The 21,442-nt window shown below is 36.8% G+C and overlaps 3 protein-coding genes across 3 annotated transcripts; 1 reads left to right on the forward strand and 2 right to left on the reverse strand.

The window, feature by feature from the left end:
* The first annotated feature begins 2,829 nt into the window (after nt 1–2,829).
* LOC110684215 lies at nt 2,830–5,695 on the forward strand. Its single transcript, XM_021860631.1, has 4 exons — nt 2,830–3,329; nt 3,423–3,561; nt 4,027–4,160; nt 4,303–5,695. The coding sequence occupies exons 1-4, from the start codon at nt 3,136–3,138 to the stop codon at nt 5,324–5,326; spliced, it is 1,491 nt and encodes a 496-aa protein (XP_021716323.1). The 5' UTR covers nt 2,830–3,135; the 3' UTR covers nt 5,327–5,695.
* A 1,768-nt stretch (nt 5,696–7,463) lies between these two features.
* On the reverse strand, nt 7,464–9,838 carry LOC110684216 (CBL-interacting serine/threonine-protein kinase 11-like). Its single transcript, XM_021860632.1, has one exon. It carries the CDS (start codon nt 9,494–9,496, stop codon nt 8,048–8,050), a length of 1,449 nt encoding a protein of 482 aa, XP_021716324.1. The 5' UTR covers nt 9,497–9,838; the 3' UTR covers nt 7,464–8,047.
* Nucleotides 9,839–18,721: 8,883 nt separating this feature from the next.
* LOC110684217 (EPIDERMAL PATTERNING FACTOR-like protein 2) lies at nt 18,722–21,097 on the reverse strand. Its single transcript, XM_021860633.1, has 3 exons — nt 20,575–21,097; nt 20,285–20,343; nt 18,722–19,328 (listed from the first exon to the last, which is right to left on the reverse strand). The coding sequence occupies exons 1-3, from the start codon at nt 20,663–20,665 to the stop codon at nt 19,101–19,103; spliced, it is 378 nt and encodes a 125-aa protein (XP_021716325.1). The 5' UTR covers nt 20,666–21,097; the 3' UTR covers nt 18,722–19,100.
* Between the last annotated feature and the right edge of the window lie 345 nt (nt 21,098–21,442).

Consider the following 21,442-nt stretch of genomic DNA (forward strand, 5'->3'; position numbering starts at 1 on the left):
TGTTTTCATCCAACAAAGTTAAGATTATTATCCACTTGGCTATCAAAATTGATAAGTAAACTTATTTGACCTATATAGCCTTTGTAATTGTTGTTATGCCCTTGTTCTCTTTTACTTCATACTTCCTCCATTTCTATTTAGTTGACGCGTTTGATTTAGACACATATATTAAGGAGAGGAGAGAGAGTGAGAGAGAATGAAAAAGTAAGTGGGGTAGTTTGTAAATGCAAGGTAAAAAATTTACCCCAAAAGGAAACGTGTCAACTAAAAAAAAAAAACTTCCTAAAAAGGAATACGTGTCAACTAAAAAGAAACGGAGGTAGTATATAATTTGAATCTGGGTATAGAAGAGTGTATTGACCACATTTAAGAACGATTATCAACTTGTAAAGGTAGAAGAAAGAATTGCATTAGAATGAGGCTAAGTACATTGTGCAGGGAGTAGCCAGATTACCCACAAGTCCACAACTCTTACTCAAGTCTCCATCATGACTATCTGTTTCAGGTTCCTTATTAATTGCTCACATAGTCACATCATATTAATTTACCTTGTGTCAAGTGGTTCTTCTATCTGTGGTGTTATTGTTAGCTTTATCCTTATGGATAACACTTATAAGGAACTAGATATTTACTAATGTAGGTTCCACCAGTGCTGGTGGGGAGTTGGGGGCTTATCTATTGCCTGTATGTGCAATTGAGCCTTGATTCCCTCTGCATGTGTGGAGTGGCTCCTTTCTTCTAAGAAAGTTGTCTATTTGACAAGCAGCAACTCTTTGCCATTCCGTAGTCAATGATGAATGATCTATTCATTTCAGAAGTGCATTTGTATTATAAATAGAGGCCTGTTATTACTTGTAAACCTATGACTTGCTTCTTCTATCTGTGGTGTTACTGAATACTTGAACAGTCCACCTTAAGTCACTTACCCCTTGGGTGCTAACTTGCTAAGTAGAAATTCAGTGCTGTAGAGTTGTACAAATCCCATCTAGAGATACACCCTACCTCCAGGAACGTGTCTTCTTCCATTTTGGGGATTTTTAATAAACATCTATTCATGTTCAGGTCATGTTCCATTTTAGGGTAGCTGGGAGTTGTTACAATGACTCTATGAGGAACTGATAATCATCATTTTCTATCACCATTACTTAAGATTTGAACTCATAGCCTTCTACGAGCTCTATCATTTTAATTGGATTAACGTTTCTGGATTTTTGTCTATGTCGTCACTAACTTGTAACTCAGCTAAGCTTGGGCAAGATTGAATTGCACTTTGTGGCCAAACAGACTTATAGACAGCAAATAAAGTAGATGAGTACTCTTGTATTTTGTTTACTGATGAGTGTATTTTCATGTTTGGAAATGTTTCTATCTGTTTCTAGGACTTTCTCTGGTGTGTTGCCATTAGAATCTGCAAATGTTTTAATCTGATTCTAGGACTTTTTCTTGCGTGTTACCATTAGAATTTGGGCATGTATCCATCTGATTCTAGAACTTTCTCTGCTTTAAAAGCGGATATAAGTTGCTTTTGTCCTCTTGCATCCTGACTCCTTGTTGAGTCTCTGAAAAGAGATGAAAATTATGTTCTTAGCTCTTTGGGGGCTTTCCTTGCTTCTTCCTGGCGCTCGTAGTGCTGAGCTTTAGCTGTCCTAAGCTGTGATGAACTGGTGCTTATTTAGTTGCATTTGCGTTCTTAACTTGTTTGTTCAAGGAACCGATTTTACCCATAGATTCACATCAGATAGGTATAAAATGTTGTTTGAACTGTTTAATGGAAAATGTATACTTGAGAATCCTTTTGCAGGTTGATTGCTTATGACCTTATTACATGTATTTGGTGCTTGAAATGGGCATTGAAGATAGTCAAAGAGCAGAGAAACATTAATTGATGAATATTAGCAAAAGCCATGCGCATGGAAATTGAAGTTTGCTTAATTGCTTCAAATCAATTGTTAGAATATTTATGATTGAAATTGAAGTTTGCTTCAAATCAATTGTTAGTATATGAATGTCTTATCTCCAAATCTCGATATTTTGGATGTGAAAGAAGAAATTCAAAACAGAAATATTGTGTAGTTTCACAAGCTGTTACAAATTGCAAATGAATACCAAGTATTTCAAAATTGCACATATAAAATCCTAGTCTCTTATCTATTTTGACTACTTCTAGTACAGTATTTATTATTTATACTGTCCTCCTTACATTTTTAGTGATATTTAACAAAATAGTAAATCACATTTCATACTTTGTACTCGTATTATAGAGTGAAGTTTCATATTACTTGGGGGAAAATTACAGTGAGTCCGAAATTGGTTGAGTCCAAAATTACAGTGTAGAACATAACAATATTCGACTCACTACTCATGTATCCAAATTCACCCTAAACCTTCAAAATAAGGGTGCTTATTATTGAGATTTAAGTGATAAATTTATGTGCTAGTGTGGTAGTATAGGTTCAGCTAAACAAAATAATCCAGATAATCTACAAACTACTTAAAAACAATAAAAATGATTATTTGCCTTAAAAAAAAAAAAAAAGAAGGTTATAAACTTATAATAAGTGCAACACACCTAAAAACATGAGTGAAACAGGTTTGCTTAAACAGAGAAACATCATCATTATTACATTATACGAAGTATATGTTTATGCTATTCAACTCTACAGATTGAAGCTCTTTCAATCTATAGATTGAAGATTTCCCTAATATTTTGAATCAAAATTGTTTGATTTTTTTTTTTATTTATTAATTAACATAAAACTAATGAAGTATCCTTCAAAAAAAAATAAAATTCCTCAACAAAAAAAAAAAAAAAAAGTTTCAAAAAAATAATATATACTTCGTACTTGGTAGAATGTATAAATACTTGACTCGTGTAACCCAATTGCCTCACCCCCGTCGTGGGTAATGGGTATGTGTCACGAGCCCATTACCCTTGAAATGGCCAAATAGTGAAATACATTATCTAATTATTTATGGTAATTATTTTTTAAAAAACCAGTATTTTTCTGGAAAAATTAGTCCCAACGGTCAAAAAACTCCAAAGTAAGTAAAAAAAAAAAAAAATTGCACATCTGAGAGAAAGAGAAAGAGAAAGAGAAAGAGAAAGAGAAAGAGTAAGAGTAAGAGAGATCAGAGATGAGGCGGAGAAGAACAGGGAAAAAAGTAACACAGGAACAGGCAATTAAATGGCGTCGTGCGCAGAAAAAATCCCAGCCACCAATAATGAACAAGGAGAAGTGTGAAGATGCTCAAAATGGAACTTCTAAGTTTTTTGGATGCTATCTCTTAACTTCTCTCTCTCCTCGTTTCAAGGGTCATTCTTATATTGGGTATTCTTTTTGTAGCTTTTGATCTTCGATTTCAATAATCTTGTATATTTATTCGATTGGAAAAAAAATTTGATTTTTATTGTTAATTAATAGGTTTACAGTGAACCCAAAACGACGAATTAGGCAACATAATGGGGAAATTACTAGCGGAGCTTTCAGAACGAAGAAGAAACGACCTTGGGAAATGGTTCTTTGTATTCATGGTTTTCCAACTAATGTTGCTGCTCTTCAGGTTTTCCCCTTTTTTAATTTATTGATCATCAATGTTGAAGGTGGAATCTTTTGTAAATCATTTTTATTACATAAAGGAGAATTCTTGATTTGAATTGGGATATGATTTGTTTGATTTATTACAAGAAAGCATTTTGATTTTGATCTTTCATTGAACTGGGGGTATAATTGATGATTATCTTTGATCGAATTGGGGAATTTGATTCGTGTGGTCCATTGCAAGATTACATTTTGATTATTTGAATTGGGGATACAATTAGTCTGATTTATTGCAAGATTGCAATTTGATTATGATTTTATACAATTATGATTGTTTTTTTCTTTTCTTCTGCCATATTTGGAGATATTTGCATTTTCAGCACATTTTCTTGATTTAATTCACAAGATTTTATGATCAAATCTCTAGTCTTGTTGCTAAAATTTTTGAAATTTATAGTTGTAGATTGAGTGTTGAATGGTTTTGCAGTTTGAATGGGCATGGCAGCATCCTAAAGAGTCATTAGCAGTACGAGAAGCGGCTGCGGGATTTAAAACCCTTGGAGGACTTGCCAACAAAATCAAACTTGCACTCACTATGCTTACTCTCCACTCTTGGCAAAGGTATAACATAAGCATATCTCTTCTCTTAGGTTTTTTGATTTTGTGCAATGAATCCAATGATCTATCTGACTTGTTTTTTGATTAAGTATCATTGTGCTGAGACTGAAGTGTTTGTATAATTCTTCTTATGTTGTATGTTCAGTCTGAACCTCACAGTTAGTTTCTTCTCTACAACATACATGAAGCATGCTGCTGGGTGTCCAAGCTTGCCTCACCAAATGAAACTTCATTTTTGTTCCATGGATGAGCTTCCTTGCTATGGGGACAGTGACCAAACGTACGGTTGTGATGATGATGATAATGACTTTGACTCAAATGATGGTGAAGTTTCGCCCAGCTGTTCTGATGACAGAATAGAATCTTCAGCTGATGTTTCAATGGAGATGATACCTTCTTCAATTCATGCTCAAAGCTGTACCTCACAAAATTCAAGTGATTCTATCTTAGCTAGGGAAAGCATAGGCATTGTTGATTCATTGGAGAGTGAGTCATCATTGATGAGTGCGCCGGAGGAAAAGCCATTGCATCAATTACCTGTTGATGTTAGTGCTACTCTGAACACTTCGAATGACCAGTTACAACCTTGGGAAGAGACATGGATTGATGATGATAGAACTTCTTTCCCTGATTTAGGGGAGCACATAGAACCATTTGGGGGTGTATACACTTCTGAGAATGAGTTGTTTTCCATTCTAGAGGAAAATCAATCTTCTTGTGACTTGCCTGCTGATGCTCCTTTCCCCACTGGGAACGATTTTGACGAGTGCTCAAGACATGGAAAAGAGTTTTGGCCCAAGGAGTTGAGAGGTTCTTCCCCTGTAATAGAGGAGCATACATCATTTGAGCAAGCCGGTCCTTCAAATTCAGACCCTCCTTCAATGGTAGATTTTGTTGCAGTTACGGAAGATGTTACCAAGAAAGACGAAATAACATGTATAGTAATTGATGATATCACTGAGCAGCAATGCCAAACAATGAGAGTTCAGTCTCCTAATAGAATTGCTAATACTGTTCGGCCATTTTCTAATGAGGGGATTGAGGTTATAGAACTCTGTACGCCTTCACCTGACATTAGAATCACTAGAGGCAGCAAGAAGAGAAGAGCAGTCAGTGAATTTCCTTCATTCATTGATTTGACTGGATCACCTTCTTTCATCCAACTGTAGAATATTGGAATGCTGTTACTGGATACATTTTAATTTACTGGTGGGAATTCCTCATTGTCAAAGTCGTCATTGCTTGTTCTACATCAACATACAGCCTTAGTGACCTATAAGAGTTGAAAGTCGTGTCCTCAGGTAATTGAAGACTTCCTTGATCTTCCTTTACATCATGATATACAGAAATATATTCCTCAACCATCTCATCAATAATGGTATCATTATACATTATCTCCTCTATATGATGTGTTCCATTTTAAGTGGCTTCGTCCTAGCTTGTAATGGTGTTGGATTAATTATTGTATCAAAGAATAATCGTGTTTATTAATGCAAAAAAAAAAAAAAAATCAATAATGAGATTTTTTAATTATTATTACAATCAGTCTTTTTTTTTTTTAATAGTGGAATTTTTTGTTTTGTTTTGTTATATCATTGTGTTTGTACTATTACAAACACTAATTACAACCATTTAGGTAATTCGTCAAGACATTAACTTGAAATTGCTGTCAAAAACTATTTAAACCAATTTAGATCAATAATATACAAAGTTGTGTTGTGCTTGTCAATGTGGTAGTTTTAGAAGCTTAAGGGTACCGTGCTTGTGGTAAAGATATATGTACGAAGTAAAAGCTGAAGGAGGCTTGAGGTACTGATATAAGAAGCTTAGGAGGGGCCTATGGAAAGGGCTGTTGATCTGTTATACAAGTAACTACTAACTCCTGGGGCTGTCTGTGGTTGGCTTTAAATAACAGATTATATCACAAAGGATAGGGTCCTCAGGTAGAATATCATTTCTTTCCCTGTGTGTGTTAGTTTATGATGTTGATATTGTTGAAAGGATCGCACTCCAGATGATTTCTCTGGAGTGACGTGAACGATTTGGGACGTACACCATGACTAGAGAGATACGGAAGCATATACTAGGGTTACAGCAGTATGAAATATTAGCAGAGGATTTACATTCCATATCAGCTTGAAAACTTATTTCTGTTTAGCTGTTAGGGTGAGAATACATTAATACATCTTTTTTTATGCAAGTGAGTTTGCAGCAGCATCGTGAGTCAGTGAGTGAGTCCAGAAATCACCCCCAGAAATAGATATTCCAAAGGAAGACAGAATATTTACTTAGTTTCAGGCTTCAGGCCCAAGCAGTCGATTAAACTGGTCTAATCTCTATACACCGCAACACTAGCATGACCTTTTAACTAAACTGACTGAACTCCCTCAGTACAGCAGACTCAAACCCTTTAGCTTCATACTTGTTAAAATTCCTGTCTCAACACAGCAGAGTTCAACCCTTAGGTCGGCTTAGGTCACTCGAAACACCATTATTAAACATCATTTGGTATACTACATGATGGAATGTTAGATGTAACAATATTGCATGATTTTGTTGCCTGTATCATTTGCAGGCTATTGAAGTACCTAAGTTAAGCATGTTCTAACTTTCCATTTTTTGCTGCATCATCAATCATCATCATCATTATTTTATAATGATTAGCTTTAAAATCATGGAGTTGATTGATTGTAAGGCCTGAACAATTGGGAATGATTTGACATCTATCCATGTAAATAAACAAATCTTGTCCTGATAAAACTTTGGAGATCAAGGTTGGCGTCACGAAATTTCCACAAAATATCTTCTATTGAATTAGACCACCCAACACCCACAGTATCATGAGCAACTGACCCTCTTATATTCTTCCAAGTGCTTGCCATGATATGTACAGCTGCGGCCCACCCCACCACTCATTTCCGATTCCTCCCACTAAAAAACAGCCTAGTAATCGACTAATTTGTCCGTTTACGAGGACATAAAAGTAAATTCGTATGATTTTAAATACGCCCAATAGTATACCTTAACAAGTATCTTATATGCACCATATTGTTGTCTGTAACAAATGTGCACGGATTTTTTTTTCCGGTGTTTAGAGAGCCACAAGGACTGGGTGAAATTTGATCTCAGGATCTCTTTGGAGGTCTAAACACTTGAGCTACTCCTCACTCTCAATGTGCACAGATTTATAAATTCTATTTTCGGGGTGTGTGGCTTATTATGTGCCCTTTGATAAGTAAGGTTGATTACAACAATCTCAGAGTACTTGCACCAATTAGTTAGAGAAAACAGAAATATGAACACATATGACTTACCCAACTGAGATTTCATTAAAATTTCATAAACTATACAATGGATTGATTAGTAGTATGTACTATACAATTTACAAATGAACTGAATCCCTTTTTTTTTTTTTTTTTTTTTTTTTTTTTTTTTTTTTTTGTCAATGAAAAACAGTACCTCAACATGCTTACTCTTCCGGGCAATCAGGAAAAATCCCGGGTATGACTACCTCCTCTCTGAATACATGGATTATTATTACAGCATATAGTAGATTACACTACTAATGAAATTTGTTTCAGACATAAACAATCGAACCAGTCGATGATTATGCTAAAACTCACAAACTATAATACAAACAGAGAAAAAACATCAGCAAAAGAACCTCAAACAATCCATCTATATGACAGATTTTCAGACACTCCACAAAATGCACAAACAACAACTTCCATTCTCGGATTCAATAGCATACCGGCTTTCCTTCCCTTAGAACCCCTAAGCCCACCCAGCTTGCAGCTGCCGCGAAAACTAAACCTGATTATATAGTGTTAATTTCCCAAAAGCAAGCAAAATGTATTAGTAGCAATATAGTATCATTATTAGAGTGTCATTCACTCATCAGTAGACACAACAGCAGGAGTAGCTTCTACTTCATCATTCGTCGTATCAACTTCTTCAGCAGGTTGTGATTTAGGGTCATATATTAACCCTGAAAGTTTAGGCATCAACTTCTTCTTCCAAATTTTATTGTAGGATGCAGATTCTCCCCCTTTTATTTTCACTTCAACAACTACCAGCTCTTCAGTCAGCTGGTTAATCTCCACCCTAGCTATAAAATCGCCTTTTGGACCTTCCAAGTCCACCACACAATCCTTCCTCCTGCGGCACTTGACATTCAGCTCACCCGCAGCTTCTTCAATTGTAGCAATGATCTTATCAACTGTCATATCCGATAAGAACTTCTCACCATCCACAAACGGATTGTAAGACTCGTTAAACAACCCCGACAAATCAAGCCCTGATGAGAATGCAATCAAATCAAATGCATTCAATGGAATACTACTACTACTAGTACTCGCACTCACGCTAGCACTAGTACTAGTACTACTACTCGTACTCGCACCCGATTCCACCACCTGCTGATGCTGCTGCTGTTGTTGTTCAGCAAAAAACTTCATGCTGTCATCCAAATCATCACTATAACAGTCATGATAAAACTGAAACTCAAACTCGGGACCTTTATCTTTAAACAAACCACCCTTCTTAAACCAAGGATCATGTATTATTTCATCAATAGTAATCCGAGTTTTCGGGTTGGTTTCAAGGAGACGACCCAACAAACGCTTAAGATCATTCGACATCCATTTCGGACACCGAAATTCCCCTTTATAAATCTTCTTATACATCGCCATTAAATTAGGATCATTGAACGGCAAATACCCAGCTGTAAGAACATACAATATTATCCCACATGACCACACATCAACCGTCGCACCATTATACCCTTTCTTCGACAAAATCTCCGGTGCTACATAAGCGGGTGTACCACACAGCGTATGCAACAACCCATCTTCGGGTCGGATCTGATCTTTGACCGCACTTAACCCGAAATCCGTAACTTTAAGACTTCCATTTTCATCCACTAACAAATTCTCGGGTTTAAGATCTCGATGGTAAATCCCTCTAAAATGACAGTATCCAACAGCTGAGATTAGCTGTTGGAAATACTTTCTGCTGAGGTCTTCGCTAAAGCGGCCTTTCGCCACTTTAGCGAAGAGCTCCCCACCTTTAGCGAACTCTATCACAAAATAAATTTTAGACTTGCAGGCTAGAACCTCGTACAAACGTACGATGTTCGGGTGCCGAAGACGAGCCATGATCGTTATTTCCCTTTTAATGTTTGACATTAGATTCGTCCCTACAACCTTCTTCTTGTTAATGACTTTGATCGCCACGCTTTGGCCGGTTTGAATGTTCCTCCCGTAGTATACTTTGGCGAAGGCGCCACATCCTAGCAGCCTCCCTACCTCGTATTTTCCAAATAGCGCGCCTTTTTCCATTGATAATTTTTTTTTCACTGATTATATGTTGTATTGTTACTCGAACATATTATTTATTATGTTCGAGCTTGATCTCTGGTTTTTTTTTTTCGGAATTAAAAAAAAAAACCAGAGATGAAGGAAAAGAAAAAGGAAGAAGAGAAAATGATGATGTTTAAAAAGAGAGAAAAAGAAGACAAAGAAAATGGTTTTGAAATTTCGAATGGTTCTTTTGAGCTGGCGGGTTGATAATTAGTTGGAGTTTGAGATTATAAGGCTGTCTTATAATTTACGTGTCTTATTATTTCCTTGTATATATTTGCAACAATGGTGGAAATTAATAACAGCCTTTTTAATGCTGGCCTAGAAGCTTCTAATTCATTTTTATAGAAACAAAAATTATTAATTTATCGTAATTATTTACGTCAATAATTAAAGTATATTATTATTATTGCTTAAAGGGTCAAGATGTTAGGTTAATCTGAACCGTTGAAGTGGACAATGGGATAGTTGATTTGTATTTCTGACCATTGATTTCAAGGTTTGGTACAAGTTATTGGGACCAAGTAGACGGTGATTTTATTTTTAAATAATAATGAAAATGAATAGCTGTAGAACCATTACGGGTCCTCCACGTGTTCGTCTAGCTCATATGTAAGTGGGGACAGATCATCAAGTAACACGGTTTAGTTTTTGTTTCAGTTTGATTTGTATGGCTTCATTAATGTTTCAAGGATACATTCCATAAGGACGGCAGTCAAACAGATTTTATTAGGCAACGTGCTGATCGCGTCCACTCTCTTCGTCTTTTAAAGATTTACTGTAACACTTGAGACGGTTTACAAAAATTGATTCATTTTTATTCTATTACTATACATACTATATGTAGCATGATTTTTACACCACTTCTTATTTCTTTCTTGATCTCTTAAAATTGCTAAATTATCATATTAGGAAGTGTTGATAAGTATTAGGTGACTCGTACTTCGTAGCTTTGTCCGCCCGATCGGGCGGACATTGCCCGGTCTGACCGGGCGGTGGGGGTTGGATACGTTGAAGCATTCGTATGGAGTTTTCTTCTCGCGCCCGATCGGGCAGACCTTGCCCGGTCTGACCGGGCGGAGAAGGAAAAATGCGGAGACGCGGATTTTACGATTTAAAGTTATCTTTTATGTTATCTTTTTGCCCAAGTATCTTTTATTTTAGGGATTAATATAAAACCTCCCTAATATTAGTATAAGGGTTAAGAGAGAGAGAGTGAGAGCCGTTCTTGAGAAATACAAGAATCATCTTTGTAATCTTTGCAGTTTATAGTGAAATCATTCGATCTCGGTGCCCGTGGACGTAGCTATCACATCGATAGTGAACCACGTAAATTCTTGGTGTTGTTCTTATTGTTTGCATTGAATTTCTTTATTGTTTTCTTGTTTGTTTTCGACCTTTGCTTCCGCTGTCGCACAACAATTGGTATCAGAGCTCAGGTTCAATCCTTGGAGAGTTTCTTGAAGATAACAATGGCAGGAGATTCAACAATAAGAATTGAGAAGTTTACCGGGAAAAATAGTTTCGGGCTATGGCAAATTAAGATGAAGGCTCTGTTAAAACAACAGCAGATATGGCGTCCGTTGGCTCCAAAGAGTACTACTTCGGAGTCAGAAGATGGACCGACTGACCCGCAGTTAGAAGTTATGGAAGAGAAGGCACACTCTACCATATTACTTAGTCTTGATGATCAAATCATCACGGAGGTGGCTGATCAGGAAACGGCGGCTGGATTGTGGCTGAAGCTGGAGTCATTGTATATGACTAAGTCGTTGACCAACAAATTATTACTGAAACAGCGGTTGTTTAGCCTCCGGATGCAGTCAGGTACTTCCTTACGGGAACATCTAGAAAAACTTAACTCTATTTTGCTTGATTTACGTAATTTAGATGTTAAAATTGATGATGAGGATGCTGCGTTGATTTTACTTGTATCTCTACCGTCTAGCTTTGAGAATTTTGTAGAGTCTTTTGTTGTTGGTAAGGATTCTATAACCTTAGAAGAAGTGAAGGCAGCACTTCATACTAGGGAACTCAGAATGAAAGCTACGAGTGATAATGGGGATAATGGTAGTGGGTTGTTTGTTAAGTCCGGAAAGTCTAAAAAGAATAAGGGGTTTAACAAGGGGAACAATGCTGGGTCGGGTGCTGGAAACGGCAAGGATGGATCTAGTAAAACTACTACTAAAACATGTTATTACTGTAAAGAACCGGGTCACTTTAGGAATAATTGTCCGGTGAGGAAAAACAAGTCCCAGGCTGCTGTAGTTGAAGAGAAACCGAATGAGAGCTATAATTCAGAGGAAGATTTAGCATTAGTCAGTTCTGCTAGGTCTGATGATTTATCTGATAACTGGGTTCTAGATTCGGGGTGTTCGTTCCATATGTGTCCACGTCGAGATTGGTTTGATACATATGAACCTCGCAATGGGGGTATGGTTATAGTCGGTAACAATGCTCCATGTAAGGTCACAGGTATTGGTTCCATGAGGTTGAGGACTGTTGATGGGCGGAGGTTAACTTTGACTAATGTACGGCATGTTCCTGCTTTAGGAAAGAATCTGATTTCATTGGGTACCCTGGATGACTTGGGGTACAATGGTGTGTTTTCAGATGGGGAGTTGTGTATTTTCAGAGGTTCTGAGTTGGTACTTAAGGGTATCAAAAGGAACACCCTCTATGTTTTTGAGGGTGTTACACTGCCTAGTTCTGCGGTTTGCGCATCTGTATCTCACCAGGAGATGACTAAGATTTGGCACATGAGGCTTGGTCATATGGGGGAGAAGGGGATGCAGCTATTGTCCAAGAGGGGTCTTCTATCCGGGGTCAAGGTTGCCAACCTTGAATTTTGTGAGCATTGTGTGTTTGGTAAGAAACACAGGTCAAAGTTCAGCAAGGGTGCTCACATTACTGATGCAGTGCTCGATTACATCCATTCAGATTGCTGGGGTCCATCTAGAGTTGAAGGTATGGGAGGTTACCACTATTTTGTGTCATTTGTTGATGACAAGTCCCGATACACATGGCTTAGGTTGCTTAAGTCAAAGGATGAGGCCTTCAAAGTTTTCAAGCAATGGAAAGCTTTGGTGGAAAATCGACAAGGAAGGAAGATCAAGAAGCTACGAACGGACAATGGGCTAGAGTTTTGCAAAGACGAGTTTAATCAGTTCTGTGCAGATGAGGGTATAGGTCGGCATCATACTGTCAGGAAGACACCACAGCAGAACGGTGTAGCAGAACGGGTTAATCAGACACTGCTAGAGAGAGTTCGATGCATGCTCTCTAATGCAGGGCTTGGGAGGAGGTACTGGAGTGAAGCTGTGTTAACAGCTTGTTATGTCATTAATAGGGGTCCTCATTCTGGAATTGATTCCAAAATTCCGTTTGAGATCTGGAGTGGTAAGTTGCCTAATTTTTCGAATTTGAAGATTTTTGGTTGTGTTGCTTATTATCATGTTATTGAGGGTAAGCTGGATCCACGAGCCAAGAAGGGGTGTTTTGTTGGGTACGGGGATGGTGTGAAGGGGTTTAGAATTTTTTCACCTTCGGAGGGTCGGGTCATTCTTAGTAGGGATGTTACTTTCGATGAAAACACCATGTATTCAATTAAAAATGCAGAGATTTCAGATTTGAGAAGGGAAGGAGACAATTTATTACAGACAGATGGGGTACTTGAGGTACATCAGTCTACCATTGCTGATTTACCTCGGGTACAATATATTGATGATGATGCTGATGTTCCAGTGCCGGGTACTCCTGAACCTGAGATTACTCCTACTCATTCTAACTCTGGGGATGAGGTGGAGCAATCTAATCAGGGGTCATCTAGTCAACCTGACACCATTCTTGAGATGCCTAAACGAGTTATCAAGAAGCCTGTTAGATTGATTGAAGAGATGGAGGGAAGAAATTGCTGTGTTGATGCGATGACAGGTTATGCATTGAGTGTAGCTGATGATGTAGAGTCATTTGAACCTGCCACATATAAACAAGCAATTAGTTGTAGTGAGTCTGCGCAATGGCTTGCCGCAATGGGTGAAGAGATGCAGTCTCTTTACAAGAACAGAGTGTGGGAACTGGTAAAGGTACCGGAAGGGAGGAAGCTTGTGGGTTGTAAATGGATTTACAAGAAGAAAGAAGGGTTGTCGGAAACTGAGCAAATACGTTTTAAGGCTAGGCTAGTTGCTAAGGGGTTCAGTCAGGTAGAAGGGGTTGATTTTGTTGAGATATTCTCACCTGTGGTTCGACATACTTCTATCCGTGTGTTATTGTCAATTGTAGCACATTTTGATCTTGAGCTGGAGCAGTTGGATGTTAAAACGGCTTTCCTTCATGGCGATTTGGAGGAGGAGATTCTGATGAAGCAGCCCGAAGGATTCGAAGTTCCTGGAAAGGAACACTATGCCTGCAGATTGCTAAAGTCATTGTATGGACTTAAGCAATCCCCCCGACAGTGGTACAAAAGGTTTGATTCTTTTATGGTTTCACAAGGTTTTGACAGGAATTCATATGATTGCTGTGTGTATCATAGTAAGCTGGATAATGGTTCCATGATTTATCTTTTGTTATATGTTGATGACATGTTGGTTGCCACAAAGAATAAATCTGATATTGCTAGATTAAAGGAGATGCTTAACTCGGAGTTTGACATGAAAGACTTGGGTGCAGCTAGGAAGATTTTGGGTATGGAGATCTACAGGGATCGGGCTAGAGGTAAGCTTTTCTTGACTCAGAAAAGCTACATTGAAAAGATTTTGTCTCGTTTTGGGATGGAAAAATCGAAGCCTATAAGTACGCCAACTACTGTTAGTTGTAAGTTGTCTTTGTCTATGTCACCTCAATCAGAGGAGGAGTTGTCTTATATGTCTAGAGTTCCATATGCAAACGCGGTTGGTTGTTTGATGTATGCTATGGTCTGTACTAGGCCGGATATTGCGCATGCTGTTAGTGTTGTAAGCAGGTTTATGGCTCGACCTGGGAGGGAACACTGGCAAGGGGTGAAAAGGATTTTTCGCTACCTGAGAGGGACAACTGATATTGGTCTTGTGTACGGGAATGGTAGGGAATGCTTGGTCACTGGGTACAGTGATTCTGATTATGCAGCTGATGTGGATACCAGGAGGTCTGTGACTGGTTATGTGTTCACTTTGGGTGGTTCTGTGGTTAGTTGGAAGTCTACATTGCAGTCATCAGTTACGTTGTCAACTACTGAAGCTGAGTATATGGCTTTAACTTCTGCAGCTAAGGAGTCTATTTGGCTCAAAGGCCTAGTAGGTGAACTGGGTATTGCACAGGATTTTGCTACAGTGTATTGTGATAGTCTAAGTGCGATTTGCTTAGCTAAAGATCAAGTACACCATGATCGGACGAAGCACATTGATGTCAGGTATCATTTCTTGCGTACTGACAAGAGGATTAAGGTGAAGAAGATTGGGACTGCTGACAACCCGGCTGATTTCTTCACTAAGCCTGTTCCGTTTAGCAAGTTTAAACATTGCTTAGACTTGCTAAATATTGATTACTACGTGATGTAGTAGGCCCTGAGGGGCGAAGTTGGGGAGCTCCTGGTGTAGGTGTGTTGGCCTTAAGGTGGAGCTTGCCCGGGGCTTGTGATGCAGGTGGAGCATTATGAGTTGTTATACTTGGAGACGAGTATGTGATGGGTCTTGGTTGAAGACTTATCGGGATGTATGGCTTATGCATGAGTCTTGCATCGGGTTTGGCTTGAGATGTTTTTCCACTATGTCTTGATGGGGTCGTTTGCTGACTACGAGTTCTCGTCAAGGTGGAGATTGTTGATAAGTATTAGGTGACTCGTACTTCGTAGCTTTGTCCGCCCGATCGGGCGGACATTGCCCGGTCTGACCGGGCGGTGGGGGTTGGATACGTTGAAGCATTCGTATGGAGTTTTCTTCTCGCGCCCGATCGGGCAGACCTTGCCCGGTCTGACCGGGCGGAGAAGGAAAAATGCGGAGACGCGGATTTTACGATTTAAAGTTATCTTTTATGTTATCTTTTTGCCCAAGTATCTTTTATTTTAGGGATTAATATAAAACCTCCCTAATATTAGTATAAGGGTTAAGAGAGAGAGAGTGAGAGCCGTTCTTGAGAAATACAAGAATCATCTTTGTAATCTTTGCAGTTTATAGTGAAATCATTCGATCTCGGTGCCCGTGGACGTAGCTATCACATCGATAGTGAACCACGTAAATTCTTGGTGTTGTTCTTATTGTTTGCATTGAATTTCTTTATTGTTTTCTTGTTTGTTTTCGACCTTTGCTTCCGCTGTCGCACAACAGGAAGATTTATAATACGGAAAAAAAAGTTGTATGAAAATAAAGTGAAAATTAAAAATGAATTGACTTCAAAAGATGAGGGAGTACGTATGTATATTCAAATTGAACTTGTCGTAGCTAAAAATCTAAATTGATATGTTAATTTAAACCATAATTGACTGGTTATGTGATTTCTTTTAGTAGAATAAGGTTTATGAAAATGAAAGTGGTGCATGTATCAAGGTAAGACTTGTTTTAAACTTTGTTTTTGATGATGTATATGATAATTACCTAAGGTACACTTTTATGTGATTATTGTGGTTTTCTGCATGACATGTAAAGGATAGATTTTGTGTATAGTATTATGAAAGTGCTAATTAAAAAACATAGGAATACTACTAGGGAGTATATATTACATAAACTTATACATCTAACGTTTATTATCTTAGGACTAATCTAGTTGAAACTTTAATATTTGAAACAATTTTTAAATATGGGAGTAAACTTGTTAGTTTTAGGGCATGTGGATTAAAACTAATGAATACTAGAATGATAAAAGTCAAATTAAAGAAATAAAATTAAATATATAGAAGGATAAGATACGGTCATACAAATGGTGCAATTGTAAGGGATTACATTAAAAGTACTCTGGATTTTTCTACGGACACTTGTTTGATTGCCTATCATTTGCCTTTACGCAAGTGGGAATTACATGACAAGCTTTATTATGGATGCAAAAGATTGAAAGAAGACCAAGGAACGCCACAAAAGGGACAAATGCAAGATGGGGGTACTACCGTAGTATGAGGTTGACGGCTAGTTAAGACTTAAGCCATTGACGAGTAGTGTGCATGCACTACATAAATATGTACATTTAGATTTCTGAAAGCAGCCATCAATCTTGCCTGGCTTAACTTTTGTTGTCACTTGTTTTGCTAAAAATCTAGTTGATTTCCAACGAGTTTAAATGTATGATTGAGTCCCATCCTACCTAATCTATTAGGTTTAAGACTTAAGTTGTGTTCTATATTAAATTCAGATTGTATTTTTTCCTTTATTCGAAATGGATCAAGTTGATACCAAATTAAGACTTATTAGTTATCAATTAGTATTCTTTGATTTGAATTTACGCTAATTCTATTCTTCTATACATAAAGGCTACTGGCCTAGTGTAATAGAGATAGTACACTAAACAATCCCCTCTCTGACCTCTTTCCTTAAAATATCACATCTGTTTTAGATTGCTTCAGTATACTACGGAGTAACTCATTTTCAAAACTAAATTTATTAAATGAATTAAATTAATGCAACAAAAGTGAATTTTTTTTTTTTTTTTCATATTTAAGTAATCTATATTAATTTTGCAATTCAAATACCTTCTTTCGTGTAGAGTTTTTACATATATCAGATAATTATAATCAAAATTTAATTCCTCAAAACAAAAATATTATTATCAAAATATAATGATACGAAGTACGGAGTATTTATTTAAGTGTCCATGTACGTACACTTGCTACGATTAAATTGTGGGAGTATCATTGGCACATTGTTATGCCTACTTGTATTTTTTAAGGGCAGGTGGTTTTAGGTTAGTATGACGTATGTATAGTAAGGATCTAATATGGTCGGCGCCGGTAACCTTAACCATGGTGGTAAAACTTTAATACAAGTATTTGTTAGTTGACCGGTTGCTTAACTTATAGATTAGAATTAGTCGGCTGTGTAAGCCAGCTTTCTATATATACATAATATACTATATACATTGTATATGTCATCACAAAACAGTTTATGTTTAGATTTAGTTAAAATACATAAAACAAAAACATGTTATATTTAATATAATCTCTTCCACCGTCGTTTCATTTCTACCCTAGTCCTAATTAATTATTTATTTGTTTCACTTAGAATTTTCTTTCATAGTATTATTAGTAATAATATAGAATATAGTTTGACAAGTTCCAATAATAATATAAAGGGAGTATTAAGGTTGTGGCCACAACTTTAGCCAAGAATAATGGAATGACTAGCATTAGGGATTCTCTCAGAAAAAGTCTAAAGATGCTTGATTGTGAAGAATAATCACATTATTCCTTTGATCCTCTTCCATTCATTGAATCTATTCATTAGTTTATACTTTGGAATTTTGGTGGACGACTCATGACTTTGCTATAATGTGATTCAAATGAGCTCCATATATAGCCATCTACTAAAGTACAAAGGGAAATCTGGCATAGGGTTCATCACGGGTATATTAAAAGGTCCAAGTTCATATAGATGGAGTCGGATGTTTGCGAGACTTGATCTTTGCTTTTAGTTTCTATCCTTTAAGACTAAATCAACTAATTTAATTGACATCTACAAATACAAATTCGGATTGATATATTATATATGTTTGACTTGCAAATACGGCAACTTAGCTTAATACTTAATTATGAAAGTATTTATTTATTGATTGCGTAGCGCATAAATATGTGCTGGAATTTGAGTATACATGAGATATACCGGATAATGTTGACAGACCATCAGTCATCTATTTAAGAAATAAGGAAAATGGTATGCACTACTCTTAAGACTTAAGCAGTGGAAACACAAAGCATTAGACCAACTAAATATATAAATATAAATCAAATTATAAATATATAATACCTCCGTTTCATATTATTTGCAACGATTAGACATTTTTCCTCTCTACTTTATGTCAAATCGTTGCAAATAATATGTAACGGAGGTAGTACTATGTACGAAGTATGATTCTAATGTCTAGTCCTTTGGTCCAAAAATAATGTGAAGTATTGTTACCAAATCCTAACGAAAGCCTCACTCAGTTCAATATTATTGTCTATATAAACGCCTTTGTGACCTTTAGTGGTCGAATCTAGTGACACTTAACTTCGAGATGAACTTGAGGCATCCAGAACATTGCATAATATAAGCTATTACAACACTAAAATGCATGGTCATCTTTTGATTTTCAAAGTATAAACAAGCTTGTATAAGGTGGTAGAAATATTATACCAAGTATTTAGTATTTACAATCAATAGACCATTTGCTACTTTATTTACAATAACAACAACTAATAATGGCGAGTAAGGCGAACTTATTAGGTAATCAATCACCATGTATAACCAATAATGAAGTAGACGGGATTTCGACGGTGTCACATGTTGTTCATGTTCTAAGTAATTAGCGAGAAACAGGCCTAAAGGAAGCATGCAATGATGCAAGAAAAGGAGGTGTACTGTGGTATAAATGGATGATTAGGAAGCCAAGATGTGATATTAGTATGAAGATTGAGTATTTATTTTGTTTAAGGGGTGTACAACCTGTTACCACATTTACACTTCCATGCTTCAGGGTAATATTCAGCAGTAACGGGTGTCCCTGGAGGCACCGGAACGTGAACTGGTCTGCATGGTCTGCACTTGCCACACTTGGATGCGCAGCGCGGCGGGGATGACCCTATCCCTCTTAGAATCCTCCTTGCTACATTATTGCTTTCATCTTTGCTGCTTGTTGCACCATTATTTATAATCTTCTGCAATTTTCATATTGTTTTAGATATTGTTATAATAACTTTGTTAGTCTTTCAGCTATGAATAACGCCTTGACCTAAAAGTAGAAATATTAAACATTTAATAACACGAGAAAAATAGGCTACATCCTACATGCCTACACGTACAAGTGTACAACATGAGTACATGACATACATGTCACGTGGATCAATGAGACGGCATTGCAACCAACAATATAGGCCAAGAAATGGGAGAGACTATATATATGCAGAGGATGCAATACACATGTGCACCGACGATTGAAGCGCGGCAAGAGGAAATTACAAGACTAGTCTTAAACAAAAGACAAGAGAGACTAATAGTAATAAGCAACATTTTATAGTTTTGTCAGATAAAATTCTGGTTGAAAATTGATAGTTTCCAAACACAAGTACTGGATATAGCCAAGACAAGTTCACGGGGGTGCATGTTTAGCTTAGCCTCTACTTTTTTCTTGACTACAATCATAACATGTAAAGCTCCGCTGTATACGCTGCCATATAATATAATATTTAAGGACGAGCTAAATAGAAATATGATCTATAATTTAGGACAAAATCTAACACGGACTACAAGTGATGTTTGAAAATTAGAATAACCGTAACGTAACAGGACTCAAATAAATGCATCAGTTAGCCTAATTATCTCAGCCTTAAAAATGAAAAGTGGGGTGAGGGGTGAGTAGTGAGTAGTACAATAATAGATGATGGCCTGGGTATTATAATTGAAACCTGAAATGGGGGTGACAGAGAGAATCTCGTCAGGATAATGACACTAGTCAGAATCACCACCATATCCTTTCACTTAATTATAATTTACTAAAAGATTATTTAGGAATTAACTTAATTATATTGTTTCAAATTAATTAAGGAGTAACATATAATTATAGTTCTCTAACATGCACAAAAAGTGTAAGCTTTAGGAGGTTATTTATGTTTACCTGAACTTGCTGCAAGTCATGATTTCTACAGTTGAGCATGTACAGCTGCATATCCCTAGCTGATTAACAAGCACATCATATAAGTAAATCAATTCATTAATCATCATAGATATTAATAGAAAGAATTATTATAGCAAAAGAATATAAATTAGGTGATCATAAGATGATGATATGAAGAATTTGAATTGGCAAGCCAAATAAGTGAAACAATAAATAAAAATTTTTAATCAAACAAATCATCTAAGGATTACATGAAATAGGTGAATTAAGTTACCTAAGTAGTAACTTACAAGTGGAGGGGGAGGTCAAGAGTGCGAAGATGGAGACGGCGAATAGTAAGAGAATAGAAACACGGTGGTAACACCCAGGATCTCTCATCATACTCTTAAGCCTGCACGCTAATTAGTCCTAAAGACTATGTATATATTCCCCTTAGCTTAAAAAATCTTTGATAAATCGCGGTATCCTTAGCTAATAACGTAGTACTCTCAATAACACACACATATGATGAAAAATATGTGTGTGTCAATATATAATGTATACGCTCAGGGCAGGGAAGAATAATAGTTGAGGTAGGTGGTGGCAATAAATGAGTGGTAGTATGAAGAAAGCAAAGGAATAGAGAAAAATAGTGGAATTGGAGGCAATGATAAAAAGGGGAAACAGCAGCAAATGAAATGAATAAAAAAGGATAGTTATTGATTGGGGTAATATATTGAAATAGTGCTACTACAAAGTAGAGTAGAGTGGGACTGTAAGAGTAGGAATGGGAGTGTTGGAGGTAGACTTATCAAATAGAGTGGGATGTTAATTGTGTATAGTAGTCGGATCCTCTGATTTACCAACTTTGGTGCTCTATTATGCAGCTTTTTCTTCACTCTGTATGTTGTCTTACTACATTCCCTAGTTAGCCCGCCACTTTGATGGTTTTACAATATTAGTTTATTATTTGGGAAATAATTGTATGTAATTTGACGGGAAAGAGTTTTGAATTATTTTACGTGTCGGGTACAAATATGAATATGTATATGGTTCCGTATTAAAGGGATTAAGTTATATATGAGCCTTCATTTTATAACCGGATATCAGACTTAATGGTTCAATTGAGTTTTATTGGTGACATGATCTTAGTTAAAACTTTGGTTCACACTAGAGTTA

The sequence above is a fragment of the Chenopodium quinoa genome, unplaced genomic scaffold, assembly GCF_001683475.1.
Source record: "Chenopodium quinoa cultivar QQ74 unplaced genomic scaffold, ASM168347v1, whole genome shotgun sequence".
NCBI classification, from domain to species: domain Eukaryota; kingdom Viridiplantae; phylum Streptophyta; class Magnoliopsida; order Caryophyllales; family Amaranthaceae; genus Chenopodium; species Chenopodium quinoa.

Excerpts from the sequence above, each read along its gene's own strand:
- LOC110684215 (XM_021860631.1), top strand. The coding sequence starts at position 3,136 with ATGAGGCGGAGAAGAACAGGGAAAAAAGTAACACAGGAACAGGCAATT. Across the intron at positions 3,330-3,422 it reads AAGGGTCATTCTTATATTGG|GTTTACAGTGAACCCAAAAC; the intron begins GTATTCTTTTTG and ends GTTAATTAATAG. Across the intron at positions 4,161-4,302 it reads ACTCTCCACTCTTGGCAAAG|TCTGAACCTCACAGTTAGTT; the intron begins GTATAACATAAG and ends TTGTATGTTCAG.
- LOC110684216 (XM_021860632.1), bottom strand. The coding sequence starts at position 9,496 with ATGGAAAAAGGCGCGCTATTTGGAAAATACGAGGTAGGGAGGCTGCTA.
- LOC110684217 (XM_021860633.1), bottom strand. The coding sequence starts at position 20,665 with ATGATGAGAGATCCTGGGTGTTACCACCGTGTTTCTATTCTCTTACTA. Across the intron at positions 20,344-20,574 it reads CTTGACCTCCCCCTCCACTT|CTAGGGATATGCAGCTGTAC; the intron begins GTAAGTTACTAC and ends CTTGTTAATCAG. Across the intron at positions 19,329-20,284 it reads ATGACTTGCAGCAAGTTCAG|AAGATTATAAATAATGGTGC; the intron begins GTAAACATAAAT and ends TGAAAATTGCAG.